Below are 15,441 nucleotides of genomic sequence, written 5' to 3' on the forward strand. Positions count from 1 at the left end.
TTGGGATACGGTTCATTAGTAACAATTATAACATTTTTTGATCCTTTTCGAAACACAGAGCAAGAGAAAACGATAGAATTTGACAATTGCAAATGGAAAAATATCTCTGGTAATTCTTGCCTGTATTTTTACAGTAATGACTCAAATATCGGAATTGAACTATCAAAATGCTCCTTTACTGAATGTAAGAGCAATTATTCGAGTGGCGTTATTTCCATTTCTGCACATACAACCAAACTTATTTCTCTGAAGAAAATTGTGATGTTTGACTGTCAATGCGTTGCCACAGGAAGTGTATATATTTCTCTTTTAAAGGAAAAATATTCAACAAATTCGCTAATTTCTAATTCATCATTTTCATTGATGAAATCGGATGAATTATGCAATAATCCAGACGTAATCATGTTTGAGGGTTGCACATTCATAGGCAAAGCAAATGATTCATTCTGCAACGTATACTTGGAAGATTCTCGATACTATTTCATTGAGAATTCAGTATTTGACGCTTTCTGTTACAGTAACAATAAAGCGAAAAGAGTTTATCTGAAAGTGAATACAGTTTATTCTCACAATGGCTGGAAAGATGAATGGATATTATATGATTCATTAGAACGATTTGTTGATGAAAAGAATGGGGCTGACTCAGAAGGGTGCGGGATTATGAAGACTAATCCATGCAAGACAATTGGATCAGCTGTTGACAAGAGTTCAAATCTTATTCAAAAGAAGATAATTTTGATGGGAACAGAGTTCATTCTCGAAAGCACACTCCATGTGAAGGAGAGTATTATTGAATTATTCTCTTCAGATACAAACAAAATGGAAACTAAGAACAAAGCAAGAATTTGGGGGAAGTCAAATGAAAATGACTTTGTTATGTTCGACATATCTAGCGGTGGGAAAATGTATTTTAAAGATCTGTGCTTAGTGAACGATGCTGATAAAATTACAGGAGCAGGAATATCGAAAATTATTTCTCTGTCAAAAGAAGGCGAAGAAGTTTGGATTGAATCGTGCGATATTTTAGGAGAAAGTACAAAAGGAAAAGTGCTTTCGACAATTCTCTTACACATTTTGTGTGGAGCACTCAAAATGTATTATGTGAATGTACGTTTTGACGGAGGAGATACAACACGTCCTGCGATTGTTTGCGAAGAACGCGTAAATTACGTCAGATGGTCATACGGATCAACAACAGCTGTGAGTAAAAAAGGAGACATAGAACAAAGAGGCAGTGGCATTTTCGTTGATGGCAGAAAAGCGGAATCTTCCATGTTTATCTATTTGAGTGATGTCATATTTGACAGCTGCTTTACAAGTGAGAGCGATTGCGGAGGAGCGGTTACGCTTTTTATAACAGAAAGAGCACGTCTAGTATTTCTTGAATCATTGAAGTTCAATAATTGCGGTTCGATTGATAGGGCAAAAGGAAAAGGAGGAGCATTGTACGTTTCACTCGAAGAATTTTCTTCAAGCGATTTTCCAGTTTTATTTTATTTAATTTCATTTGAAGGTTGCTCAGCAGCAATTGGGAAGAATTTGGCGATTCAGAACGAGAAAGGAATGAACGGTATAAATTCAGACTTGATTAAGATGGATTTTGAAGAGTTGTACCACAAAGAGAATTTGTTTGTGGTGATTGATGGAGCTAGAAAGACACATGATTTACTGACTGGTCCCGATGCGTTGCCTTATTCGTCAAGGAAAATATATTTGTCTAGCGATAAAGGAGTCGATCAGAATGAATGCGGAATGAAAGAGTGGGAGTGCAAAACTATTGAATATGGAATACATAAGCTATTCGAAAGTGGACTTAATGAATGCTTTTTGATATTGGAAGCAGACGCAGAACTCTCCGCAAAATGCACATTTGTGAATAGAATGACGTTGCAGCCATATGATGCAGCTGAACGAAAAACTATCAAAGTCACTAAATTTAGTGATGAAACAGAAAACGAGGCATTTGCAATTGAAACAACAGGCAGAATGCAACATTTGAATATAAAATATTTGCGTGAGATATTTTCTTCATTAACAACACTTATACGAATTACTGGTAAATCTTTCGCAATGGAGGATGTTTGTATTAGTCTCTTTGGAGAAGCAGAGCAACCTCTTTCTGTAACTCTACTTTTTGCATCGAATGCAAACATACAGCTGAATAACTGTCAGTTCGTGGGAATGAAGCAAGAAACCAATGAGGATGCACGTATAGGACAATTTGTTGAGAATAAAAATAAACACTTCGCAGAGAATACAAAACTGAAATCAAGAAACAACAGTCATAGAAATGAAGATGAATGCTCTTGGAGTGATAGCATGGTAGATCTGCACTCTTCAAATGCAGATTTAAATAATGTTACTATTGAGAGATCATATAAATACGGAGGACTTTCAATTATTAATAATTGTTCTGTCACAATTAGTGAAGGAACATTCAGAGAAAACGGTGCTGATGCAGTACCTTATCCTTCTTTTCCTTCAATCCGACGAAACATCATGTGCTCAAACAATTATATGCAGCTTTCAACGATAGAACTCGATAGCTTGAAACCTGATAGCGACGGAATGAAGGAAGGAACGATGCTGTGGCTGAGCATGACGAATTCTTCGAATTGTTTGGCAATGGGCAATGCTGCACGTTCGCTGCCATCATTGTATTTCATGCCTTCTGTTGATTCCGTAGAAGCAAAAGAAGTTGAAAATCGACTGCATGTTGCAGTAAACGGAAAACTTCTTCTTCCCTGCGATACTTTTGTTTCTTATGTTGAGCATAACAAAAAGTCATCAGAAGAGCATTACGTGTACGATTTGACACAGGAATCAGAAGATAAGATTAATTTTTTCGTTGATCTTAACAACTTTTACGCACCATATATCACTGTAAGATTCTATTACTCTTCAAACAATGAGCATCATTTTATCGAAGCTTCTGTACCCTGGAACAATACTCGTAAAGCTTCACCAGAGGAGCCAACAAAGACGTTCAACCTAACATTGGTAGTGGTCATTTCGGTGTGTGGGAGTGCAATTGGTGCTGTTATCATTGCGGCTTCAATTATCTATTACAAAAAGCATAAAAAGAGAAAATCGAATTATCAACCAATTAATGATACAAATGCCTCAATCGTTCAAACATACATTCCACAGAGTGAAGTTCCAACGAGACAACAATATCAGGCTACTCCCTCCGAGACGCCAGAGTCTCTTTATTATTAGAGTTGTTTTTGAGTTTTTGAGATTTTCCATTTAATATATATCCATTCTGTCTAATGCCTTATTTTTTAAAGAGCTTATTATTTATTTTTCAAAATTTTATTCTATTTTGTGATTTCTGTAGAGTGGTTTTATTTTATTTGTTTTATTTTTTATTTTCATTTTTTTTTTTTTAGCTTTAAATTTTAATGGTTATTTTTCATCCAATTACTTGTCTTATTTCTATTAACGGAATTTAACATTTATTAAAATTGTTTATGAGTACTCCTTTTAAACTCTTTTTTCTTATTAGTCGGCATTTTAAAGAACGATATCAAATTTACTTATTTCTCAAGTTTATGCTCTTTTAGTTAATAGCTTAACATTTTATTTTGTATGACTTTTGTGAACGAGTGTTTTCAATATTTTATTATTCCAAAAGTGAAAGTTTTTTCGTTAAAATCAAAAAGAAAAGAAAAGAGAAAAGAAATAGTTTACTAATATTCTCTATAAATTCGATATTGAAGTTTGAAATTTGAGCCACCATTTGGTTTTTCAAAACAAGAATGTTTCGTTAAATTTTAAAACAAATGCAACAGTTTTATTTCATTCTAACTGTTTAATCCACATTTTCTTATTATCAAAATAATTTCCAGAGATAAATTTTTTCTCGAAATTTTCTTGTTTTTTACTTGTTTTGAAGAAAAAATTTCTGAATAACAAAAAAAGTCTTTTGAAATGGTCTTGCTGATTGCTGAAACGAATGTAAATGAAGCTTATTGTTTTTTTATTATGTTTTTTTTAAAAAAAAAAAACATTGTTCGTTTTCACTAACATATTCAATAAAGATCAGGTTCTTCTTTACAGCTCCTTCAAAGATTTGATAATATATGCATTTTTCATACAGATTGTAATTTCATATAAGTTGACAAATACTTGCATCTTTATACGCTTTTGAAAAGATGAAGTGTTAAAAATGAAATGCAGATTTTTCAAACAAAGACAACACTCGAAAAACAGCTCTGGAGAAAAGATAGTCAGTAAACAGTAAAGTTATTTTTTAAAAGCAAAAATTACAAATTGTTTTTCTCTGAAAAAAATGTTGTTAAAACAATGAAATAGAATTCAGAAATTTTAAGAAAAAGCATCAAAAGAGCAATCATTAATTAATTTCGTAATAATGCTCCTGCAGATCCTTTTTTGTCATTGATAACATTATAAGAATCTGAATGCGTTCTCTTAAAATCACTGCGACGAATGCACAACACAGATATCAAACAAGCCAAAAATCCCAGAAAGACCATTCCACCAGCGACAATTGTGCCGATGAGTTGGAACATGTTTCCTTCTTCAGTCTTCTTAAGGTCAGTCCATCCTGATTGGACCCATTTGAACGGCTTATTCAGCAAGGCATCCGGAATGCCATTTCTCTTAAGGGCAAAAGTTTTGTCAACATCTTGAACCGAAACCGCAGGAATCTGATGAGATGTTGTGGGTCCATTCACTGCAAGAAATGTCTGTCCATGTTTCATGAGGTACGATGATATTATCTGAGAATTGTTAACAATATTAATAATGATTGTTCATTTAAAGAAAATACATATTGAAATATATCATAATTATTGATTAAAAAACACAATAAATTAATAAATAAATAAATAAATAAACGCTTCAAACCTTTCCATCAACAGCACCAACACCTGCACGCTTCATTCCATTGACTCCGTCTTCTCGGAGATCAAATCTCGCTGCAAGCGAAGCAGCTGGGTCTCTTACTCCATCTGAGCGTTTGCTTTCCGAATCCGCAATATAATTGTTGTAGCGAGTAATGAACTTTGTTGTGTCGATATCATGAATCTTTCCATTCAATTTTTCATACAACTTTCCTCTGTTGCTTTTTCCTTGGGCGAAATAAAAGCCAGCTTCTGGATCTTGATCTAAGAGATTCTTGTAACCCAAATCATTAAACGCGGCTTCAAACTTGGGTACATTGTACAGTGCATAATACTCGTCCTTTCCAAGCGATCTCGACACGTCACTGAACTCGACCTTGTCCATCCAATGCTCAATCACGCAGACAGTTTCGAGCTCCAACTCCTTTGAATGTGCTTTGAACTTGTTAAAGTCAACATATAAATACTGGTTGTTGTTGGAGCCAGTCATGTGAGCAGAAACTTTATCTTTCCATGTGCCTGCATCAACAGCTGATGTGTGTGCAATCATCACACGCATCCATGTTGGGATACCTTCTGCTTTAATTGCATCAAGTGCTGCTCTGTTCATAATTTCCAATGAACTTGATAGAATTGAGACACCTCTTTCAAGCGCATAGAATCCATCAACGGAATGAATTGTTCCTGGATGCCCTGTGAAAGATAAAGCGACCTTGTTATTATTCGGGATAATGTAATTGTATTTCTTTATAATTCTAAGAAGAGTATTGTATGAATTCCATGAGATATGAGTCAAAAATATTTCATCATGAATTTGCGTCAACTTCATAATTGCAGATGCGTGATTTCGAATGTTATGATAATCTGTAATCTCTGCAGCAGTTTTTCCCTCATCTTTCGAGTACTTTTGAATAATGTCTCGAATATCATCTGAACAAGTCAATGCCCACAATTGTTCTTCGGTAAGTTTTTCATTATCTGCACTTTTCTGGTTATATCCCTCGAGCATTCCTTGAAATTGTTGCCAGATTAATTCTGCATGAGAAACAAATGAATCACTTTGATCTCCTTTCACAAAATTTTTGACAAAATTCAAATTATCATTGATCCATTTCTTAACTTCATCCGATAATGCTCCGTTGGGGGATAGTTTATTCAAATTATCCAACATGTTTTGATAGTGGTTCCAGATTCTAACATGAGTTAAGGCACCCTCTGCTGCACCCATGCAATACGGAATGTTTTTATCGTATTTATCAGAATGATAATCAATTTCCAACTTATCCCATCCAATTGTTTTCAAAGAATCGCTGTAACGTCCGGTTACAAGAGCATCATTTATAACTTCATCTGAAATCACACATTTATCGGCTTCCATCTTCACATAAACATATTTATCTGCCATAAGCGATTTTATAAAAATTACAGAAATGAAAATTTGTGGAAACATTGCTCACTTCTTTTACAATGATTATGTTTAACAAAGTTATGATCTGAAGATATAATTCTTCTTCAATAATTATCTTCGTTGGGGCTGTGACGTAGCTTAGCATCTAAATTATAATATAGTGTGCTTTTTTAAAAAGAATTAAATCAATAGAAAATGCACCAAAATTAAAAATGCGAAATGGTGAGTGATATTTGAAATATTGTTTTTTTGTTTTTTTTTTCAAAAATGGATTTTTCTTGCTTTTGATGCCTTGATATTAATTATTATTATTATTATTATAATTCAAATATTCAACACACAGGAGTTTATGAGCTTGGACGGAAAAGTTATAGAGCTTTCCCAAACATTTCCTTCTGAAGCACAAAATTCTCAGTCAAATTTGGATGCATTGACTGATTCAATGAAAGCTTTTGCAGATGCTCAAAATGAGGAGGATGACAAGGATACCAGTTTACTTTTTGTTAAAGAAGATGAAACAGAAAATGTTGATATCACACCAAAGAGAAAGAATTTTTCATTTAGCGATTCACAAGCAACAATTGCAACATCCTTGCTTATAGTCATGATTTTAATTCTTGGAACGATTACACTTCTTTTATGTATTCTTGTTTTAGTTCAACAAAAAAGAAATAAACCTATTATGCTCCATGGTCAACCTGTAATAACACCAGAGCCTAAATCATGTGTAATCATTTCAGGATGGTTCGTCATAAAATCAAAATTAATGATTTTAATTCCTGAGGATTCATTTGTTGCAGAAGATGCGGCTTTGAGGATTAAGACAATGCTGAATAATACAATTGATATCAATGTACATATACAAAAGGGAACAATATCACAATCCGCCAAGAACCCGGAGATACAATTTATAAAGAAAAACGATGGGATGAACAGTGAAGAATATTCAGTTGTTGTTACTGAGCAGCACATTTTGATAACTGGATGCACAGAGGCAGCATTGCATCACGGATTTGTTACACTTCTTCAGATGTTTCCACCTGATATTGTTGGAGCTGCATTTTTGGACATGAAGGATGAATATGGCAGCACAACAAATAAATCTAAAGAGACTGCAACAACAAATGATAGCCATGCAGCAAGAACTCTTTCTTCTAAATTAAATGGACTCTTTGGATTAAAAGATGGAACATGGCACAAAAGTGGTAAACGAATTCCTTCTGGAACAGTATCGCTTCAATGCGTTGAAATTCATGATGAGCCACAGTATAAGTACCGAGGGTTTTTGCTAGATGTGGCGCGCCATCTGTCAACAGTGTCTGAGGTAAAGAAAATGATTGAATTGATAGCCTTCCACAAAATGAACGTATTTCATCTTCATCTCACAGACGATCAAGGATGGCGTCTTTTCATCCCGAAATATCCAAAGCTTACAGAAATAGGAGCATGGCGACAGAATACAAGAGCGAACTTTGCAGAAAGAGAGAGAACCGAAGATTTGAAATTACACGAGCGCAATGACTTAGACTATGGCGTTGAATCGTCAATAACCAAACAGTCTACAGAAGTGCATTCATCAATGAAATCAGCAACTTTCGAAGATATTGATTCAGATCCAGAATGGGGATTCACACGCGACTCAACAAATTTAGCGGTGCCTTTTGGAGTTTATGGAGGATTTTTCACACATGAGGATATACGCGAAATTGTCTCGTTTGCCTCGAAGCGAGGAGTTGTTGTTCAGCCAGAGATTGATATGCCCGGACATGCAATGGCAGCGCTGGCATCGTATCCGTCGCTCGGCTGCAAAGAAATGAAGTGGAAAGTGACTGGCCGGTGGGGCATTTTCCAGGCGGTGCTCTGCTCAAAAGAAGAAGTGATGACATTTTTGGAGGATGTGATGGAAGAAGTGTTCTCACTTTTTAACTCTCAGTTTGTGCACATTGGAGGAGACGAATGCGTTGAAGACATGTGGAGAAAGTGCAGTGCGTGCGCTGCTCAGATGAAGAAAGCAGGGCTCAGTTATGCGAGTCAGATTCCGTGCTTGTTTTTGAACAGAATGGAGAAAGCAGCAGCATCCGCTGGAAAGCGGATTATCGGGTGGGATGAGATAACTGAGTGCAAAAACAGAAAGAATGACACAGCAGCGATTGTGTGGCACCCTTCGGGCGATGCCGAGTCTATTGCATTGAAAGGCACAGAAGTCGTCATTTCACCTATGTCTTTTTGTTATCTGGACTTTAACGAAACGCGCAGCGGTGAGAGATGCAACAATGAGAGCGATTATTCGAATGACATGAATCAGATTTCATTGCATACACAGCAACATTCGTTTGATTCAATTGATTCATCTTTACCAGTGCCTTTCTCTCTGTCTGCAAATGGTGCTATTCATTCAGAAAGACTATCAAATTACTACAACGCATCACTTGCCAACGCATACTCATTCGATCCGCTTTATTTTGTTTCCCCGCGCATTTTCAGAAAAAAGGAGCTATCTCCTGCTGAACAACAAGATGCTGAGATACTGCGAAAGAACGTCATTGGCGGGCAGTGCAATTTATGGACAGAGCATCTACCGACTCAGGATAAGAGGGAGTTCAATACTCTTCCACGTCTGGCTGCCATTGCGGAGGCGCTGTGGATCCAAAGAGAAAAGAAAGATTGGAATATATTTTTGGATAAGATGAAGAAGCATTTGACTCGTGTGTATAAGTCAATGAATTGGAAGTTTAACAATATGAATCTTTAAAGTCATAGCTTTGTATTGAAGATTTTTTTTAATTGAAAATTAGTAGCTTCAATTAAGTATTTCTATTAATGTATTTATTAAGCAAATATTTGTTTGCATTTTTATGTTTGAGTGAAATTAACATCAATGATTTTTTTCTCCAATTTTTTGAGAATTTTCATATTGTTCATTATGGTTGTGAATGCGCCAGTTGGTGCGTTTGCATTTTACGCGTAGCTTTTTGCTTCTGTAGATCGAAAGGAACAGAGAATTTTTTTTGTTCTGAAAGATTTAAAACAACAAAAGACGGAGCATATCTGTTTTGATTAGCATTTTTCCGATAATGTTTCGCTTTGATTCATTACATGTACAACGACATTTTGAAAAAATGGTGAAAGTGTAGAACTCGTCTAAACAGCATTTGTTCACACCATTCAGAATAATTATAAGCTCTAAAACAAAATTGTAAAAAATCACTTGAAAGTAATAAAAACGACTCCTCAAATCTCAATGTATGATGATTGATTGTCCAAACGAAGCAATGGAAAAATGGAAAAATGGAAAAATGAAAAAAAAAATTGAAAAAAAGAAAATTAAAAAAAAGAAAATTAAAAAAAAAGAAAAGAAAAGAAAAAGAAAAGTAATAATAATTGAAAAATTTTCCATGTGTCGAAATGAAAAGTGACAAGATCACAAACAACAGAGTTTGTCTTGGTCAATGCTCAATCATGTGGCCAACAATCAGTAAAAATTTCAAATAAAGTTAAAAAAATAAAAAATAAAAATAAAAAATAAAAAAACAAAAGACAAGAAAATAAGAAAGACCTTTTCAGAAAATGAAAAGAAAAAGAAAAATCAACTTTGCGCATTCACGTTTGATGTTCTAAACAGAAAAGTTAAATACAAACATATTACTCGAGGCATACATATAAGAGCTATTTGCATAAGAACAACATTCAAACTAGCTGCAAATACGGCTTTTTGTGAATCTCTCAATTTTATCTCAATAAAATCAAAAATACTTCACAAGCACACAAAGCATCACACAATTGAGACGATGATAACGATTATCATAATTTTATTTTATTCAAATAACAAAATAAAAAACAAAAAAATAACCAAAACAGACATTTGGAGAAAATAAAAGCAATGAAAGTTCAAAAAATTAGATCAAATAAAAATTAAAATTAAAATTAAAATTAAAAATTAAAAACAAGAGCACACATTAATAGCAAAAACAATTTCAAACACATCGTTGAACAGCGACATCAAGCTGTGCTTAACAACAAATGAACAACATGAACTCATTTCTGTGCAGAAAAAATTCGTATCGTTCTGAAAACAATTGCTTATTCAAGATGACATTCAACAATTGAATTCTTTATTCCCTTATCTCAGAATAATGTTGGTGCATTCACACTCTCAAACACAAACAAATAAAACTTAAAATCAATCAACGAATTAATTAATTATTAAATTAATAATTCAATAGGAAAGAAAGAAAGAAAGAAAGAAAGAATAAATTCATTTATATATTCGTATTTGTTTGTGTTTGATTCCTTTGTCTTCTCATAAATACCTCATTTACAGTTATTAACATCATTAACTATCTTAAACATTATCTTTATGTATAACTCTTTTACTTTAAAATTTACATATGAAACAACATAGACAGCTTACACCCTCTTCCCTTTTCCCCTTCTCTTCCTTCTCTTCTTTCCCTCTTCCCCTCTTCTCCTCTTCCCCTCTTCCCCTCTTCTTTCCTTCCATCTCCTTACAACTCCGCCTGCATATGCGCCATCTGCTTGTGCGCCTTCATCTTCGCCTTCTCCTTCTCCCTCTCCCTCTTCTTCATCCGCTCTATGTGGATCGGGCATTCCTTCGAGATATGTCCAATCAGCCCGCACACAAAGCACACCCGCGTGTCCTCATACGTGCACTCACTCGCCCTGTGCCCTTCTCTCCCGCAGCGGAAGCAGCTCGACTTCGTCACCACTATCCCTTTGTTGTGGTGTGGGCAGTCTTCAAAGCGGTGCAGATGCGACCCGCAGTGGAAGCACCGGTTCGGCTCTCCGCCTTCTAAGTTGTCTTCTCCTTCGCCTTCTTTCTCGCCTTCAGGGAAGGAGTTCGCCAGAGAGCTTGGAGAAGAGGACAGAGGTGGTTGGGGAGATGGGGAGGAAGAAGAGGAAGAGAGAGAAGAAGCAGCAGAGGTGGATGAAGAAGAGGAAGAGGAATTTGGAGTTGCAGAAGAAGAAGAAGATGATGATGATGTCGAACCACCAGTAGACGGAGGATACATCGCCTGTGGCAGCAGCTGCTGTGTCGCTGCAAACTGCTGGCTGGGAATCTGATGCACCACTCCCCCTGATCCCATCCCTGTCATCCCACTCATCCCACTCATTCCACTTATTCCATTCATCCCGTTCATCCCACTCATCCCAGCCATCTGTGCTGTCATTCTCCCCGTCTGCATTGGATTGTGCTGCACAAACGTGTGTGAGTTCTGCGAGTTTGCCACAGGCACGCCCGGCATCTGGGAGATGGCAGGCACCCCTGCCATTCCAGGCATCATTGCGTGTGTCTGAGACGAAGGCAGGTGCTGAATGTATGATGTTTGAGGCATCTGGGACATCTGAGGCATCTGAGGCATCTGAGGCATCTGGGGCAGCTGGCGTAGCACAATGGGACCAGAAAAGGGGATGGCAAAGGAGGAAAAAGCAGAGGGATAGGCAGTCTTTGTGGGGGGAGGCTGCTGAGGAGCATGAGTGACTGGAACAGGTGAGGCAACAGCGGGTTGATTGGAGGGCATTCCATTGGGCATTGACTGAGGGACAGACTGAAGGAAGACGGGGATGTATTGAGCATGTGAGTGAGGTTGGGATGAAAAGGAAGAGGAAGAAGAAGAGGAGGAAGTTGTTGTTATTGGTGGAGATGTTGAAGTGACTGTGGAATTTGAAGAAGAAGAGGAGGAGGAAGAAGAAGAAGATGATGATGATGTATCTGGAGTGCGGTGGGAAGATGAAGAGAGAGTGGAAGGAGGAGAAGAAGAGCGCAGAGAGGCAGTCTGTTGTTGGACTTGTGGAAGAGGAGAGGAATGTTGAGTGAGTGAAGTGTCATCCAGGAAAGAGGAAGAAGATGATGGAGATGAAGAAGAAGATGATGATGATGATGAAGAGTCTTTATTCATTGAGGATTTGGTTAAGAGCATTGAAGAAGATGAAGAGGAGGAAGAGGAAGAGGAAGAAGAAGATTGAGCAGAGTTATTTGACTTATCAAATGAAAGAGAAGCCATCGGCTGCTGGAGCTGCGATGCCTGAATGAACATCTCTGACTGAAGTGTGCTTTGAGAAGCAGAGCCAGCAGACGAAGAGGTTGCAGATGGAGGAGAAGAAGACGATGATGAAGAAGATGAAGAAGATGATGATGATGAATTTGTTGATGATACAGCACCAGCTTCATTTGACGCAACTGTCGTTGCATTTGCATTTGCATTTGCATTTGAATTCGCATTCGCATTATTCACAGAATACATCTGGCTGTTCAAAGAAGCATACATCTTTGCCGGCATGCCATTCGCAGCAGAAGAAAGAGAAGGTGTGAATGACGTGTGCCGCGAATAAGGCTCCGACGACAGATCAAACTGGATCTTCAGGTCGCTTGTGAATGGAGAGGAAGAATTTGAGCTCTGTGGAATCTGCTGATGGACTGATTGTACTGACTGCATTGATTGCATTTGTTGTGATTGCATTTGTTGTTGTTGTTGTGATTGTGATTGAGACTGCTGCTGCTGCTGCTGCTGTGTCTGTTGTTGTTGCTGTTGTTGCATTCCAGATGCCTGTGAATGCGAATGCCCCAAACTGCTTCGGAACGAACCAGCTCCTGTGCTTGCGTTCGAAATAGAGTTAGAAACAGAAGCTGAAACAGAAGTTGGACTCGCAGTTAGCCCAGAAGCTAAGCCAGAATTAGAGCCAGAAGCCGAAGAAGCAGCAGAAGCAGAGGCAGATGCTGTATTTGAGTCAGCATTGCTGGAGTGTGTCAATGAATGAAAAGCGCTCTGGAGATGTTGTGTGCTTGAGACATGAGAGCGGCCAGAAGACTGATTGAAAGAGGAAGGAAGCGAACTGGAGAAGGAAGGGTAGAGAGAAGAAGGAGGGGACGTGCTGGAAGTGGCTGAGAGAGAAGCAGCAGAGGAACGAGAAGAGACGGGAGAAGGCGAGCGGAGGGTGGAAGACAAGGAAGAGACTGGATCGTCGAAGGAGGCAGCGAGGGAGGAAGCTGGCGAGGAGGATGAGGAGGAGGAAGAAGAAGATGAAAGAGAAGAAGAGGAAGAAGAAGAAGAAGAAGAAGCCATAGCAGTAGACGAAGGCAAACCGTGTATCGTTGGCGAGTTTCCAGAGAGCGGAGAAGAGAACGAGAGGCCAAACGTGTTGAGAGTGTGGTTATTTGGCTGGCTGTTGAGGAAATGGAACTGTTCCATCTGAGAAACAGAAGGAGGGAGAGGAGAAAGTGTGTCGAAAGAACGAGAGGCGAAGGGAGAAAGGGCAGATGTGTTCAGTCTGTCACTGGCAGATACTGCAGTAGATGATGATGGCAACGTCATTGGAGAAGAGATGGAGGAGGATAAAGAGGAAGAAGCAGAGGAAGAGGAAGAAGAAGAAGAGGATGACGATGAAGGTGTAGCATTTGTTGTTGTTGTTGTTGTGATTGTCATTACTCCTCCTACTGTTGCAGAAGAAGAAGAAGAAGAAGAAGAAGCAGAGGAAGAAGAAGGCATCGAATGTCCTTCGTCCACACGACGCAGTCTCCGAGGTGATTGAAACGCCGACGGCGACGAGAAGCCAAATGGAGGGTGGCCAAGCTGGCTATTATTATTATTACTACTACTGCTGCTATTACTATTACTGCCATTAGCCTCTATGCCCATTTCAGAGTGCAGTTGAGGGTGGAGTTCAGGGTGCAACGGAGGAGAAGTGATGAAGGAGTGGGAGATTGGCGAGGTGGGCGGAGAAGTGATGCCCATGAGAACAGGAGAGGAGAAGGAGGAGGCGAAGGAAGGGGAAAAGGGGGAGAGGGAAGAGGCATATGTGGAAGGATAGGAGGAGTAGGCAGGGACGGATGAGGCGGAACTGGAGGAAGAGGAAGAGGAGGAAGAGGATGATGAACCAGGAGAATGGAGAGAAGAAGCAGTGTGAGAAGAGATGGAGGAAGAGAGTGAGGAGGCAGGGAAAGAAGAGGACATGGTGTATGTCGAAGAGAGAGAAGAGGCAGGGAGCGGTGGAGATGTTCGTGAGTATGATACCTCGTGAGACAATCCATGCGCAAAAGAGGAAACAGCTGTGGCTAGTGCAGATGAAGAGGAAGTCTCCACTGAGACAGTGGCAGATGATAAGGGAGACGAGAAAGACGGAAGCTCCTGCAGCGTTGACGTGGCAGACGAAGAGGCGGCTGATTGGGAAGATAAATGCTGATGTGCTTCGTTATAATTAGAAGAGGAAGATGAGGATGAGGTTCTTTTTGTCTGCGCCTGATACAATGAAGGAACAGAACTTGACTCGTTTTCATTGCCATTAACTTGATCGTTTAAACTTTGTAATCCTTCTTCATTAAATGCAGATAGTTGTGTTTGATTGTTCGAGCTGTTTTCCTCTTGTATTGTTTTTTCTGATATGTTATGACTTCGATTTCTGTCTGGAAACCTTTGACGATGCTGGTGAGAAGGATGAACTGCAACTTTCTTCAGCTTTAAAAGTTGTCTTTTCATTTGCTTTTTCAATTTTTGTTTAACACTATCTTTTAAAGCCTTTAATACTGCGAGTTTTCCAGGAGACATTGAGCCTTGTTTTAAAGATGAACCTTCATCAGATGAAAACACAGCATCAATGTCATCCAATTCAATTTGCTTCAAAATAGCAGATGAAACACTTGAATGCGATGACTCGTTTGGTGTATCATTTGAAACAGACTGTGAACGTGTGTTTTCTGTTGAAGAATTTGAAGGAGAGCTTGAAGAAGATGTTCTTGCTCCAGAGCTTGTTCGATGCGAATGCCCTTCATATGCTAATTTCCCATGATGCTTCGAGTTAATTCTACGCCTGTGTTTGGTCTGATGCTTGTGAGAATGCTTATGATTGCCATGGTGCTTCGATGACGGAAGCACTGGAAGAGCGGATGGATCAGACAATTCTTGAAAAGAAGAATTTGTTCCCTCAACGCAAAATTGTTCCGGTTTTAACGATAGTGACTTTTTGTGCAGATTAGAGCTTTTATTTGACGAGGGAACAGATTCGGAAGTAGAACTAGAATCTGTAACCTCTCGGTTCAAAGGCAAATTTGAGGGACTCTTTGTTGCCACATCACCGGTAGGCTTAAGAAAAAACTCAGAATTTTCTTGTGGAGTCTTTTCCTGCAAAGGGCAAACGGCCATATAAAAAACA

At 38.3% G+C, this 15,441-nt stretch overlaps 4 protein-coding genes across 4 annotated transcripts; 2 read left to right on the forward strand and 2 right to left on the reverse strand.

Moving 5' to 3' along the window:
- Positions 1-660: 660 nt before the first annotated feature.
- On the forward strand, positions 661-3,219 carry MONOS_2575 (uncharacterized protein; the record flags this gene model as incomplete). The annotated part of the gene is made up of 1 exon (XM_067872501.1): positions 661-3,219. The coding sequence occupies one exon, from the start codon at positions 661-663 to the stop codon at positions 3,217-3,219; it is 2,559 nt and encodes an 852-aa protein (XP_067727812.1).
- Positions 3,220-4,116: 897 nt separating this feature from the next.
- MONOS_2574 (putative phospholipase B-like protein) lies at positions 4,117-6,363 on the reverse strand. The gene is made up of 2 exons (XM_067872500.1): positions 4,873-6,363; positions 4,117-4,745 (listed from the first exon to the last, which is right to left on the reverse strand). Exons 1-2 carry the CDS (start codon positions 6,316-6,318, stop codon positions 4,362-4,364), a joined length of 1,830 nt encoding a protein of 609 aa, XP_067727813.1. The 5' UTR covers positions 6,319-6,363; the 3' UTR covers positions 4,117-4,361.
- A 262-nt stretch (positions 6,364-6,625) lies between these two features.
- On the forward strand, positions 6,626-9,028 carry MONOS_2573 (putative beta-hexosaminidase; the record flags this gene model as incomplete). The annotated part of the gene is made up of 1 exon (XM_067872499.1): positions 6,626-9,028. The coding sequence occupies one exon, from the start codon at positions 6,626-6,628 to the stop codon at positions 9,026-9,028; it is 2,403 nt and encodes an 800-aa protein (XP_067727814.1).
- A 1,753-nt stretch (positions 9,029-10,781) lies between these two features.
- MONOS_2572 (uncharacterized protein) lies at positions 10,782-15,431 on the reverse strand (the record flags this gene model as incomplete). Its single annotated transcript, XM_067872498.1, has 1 exon — positions 10,782-15,431. One exon carries the CDS (start codon positions 15,429-15,431, stop codon positions 10,782-10,784), a length of 4,650 nt encoding a protein of 1,549 aa, XP_067727815.1.
- Positions 15,432-15,441: the final 10 nt, after the last annotated feature.

Source organism: Monocercomonoides exilis (genome assembly GCF_001643675.1).
Source record: "Monocercomonoides exilis strain PA203 chromosome Unknown scaffold21-1407046, whole genome shotgun sequence".
Classification (NCBI taxonomy): Eukaryota; Preaxostyla; order Oxymonadida; family Polymastigidae; genus Monocercomonoides; species Monocercomonoides exilis.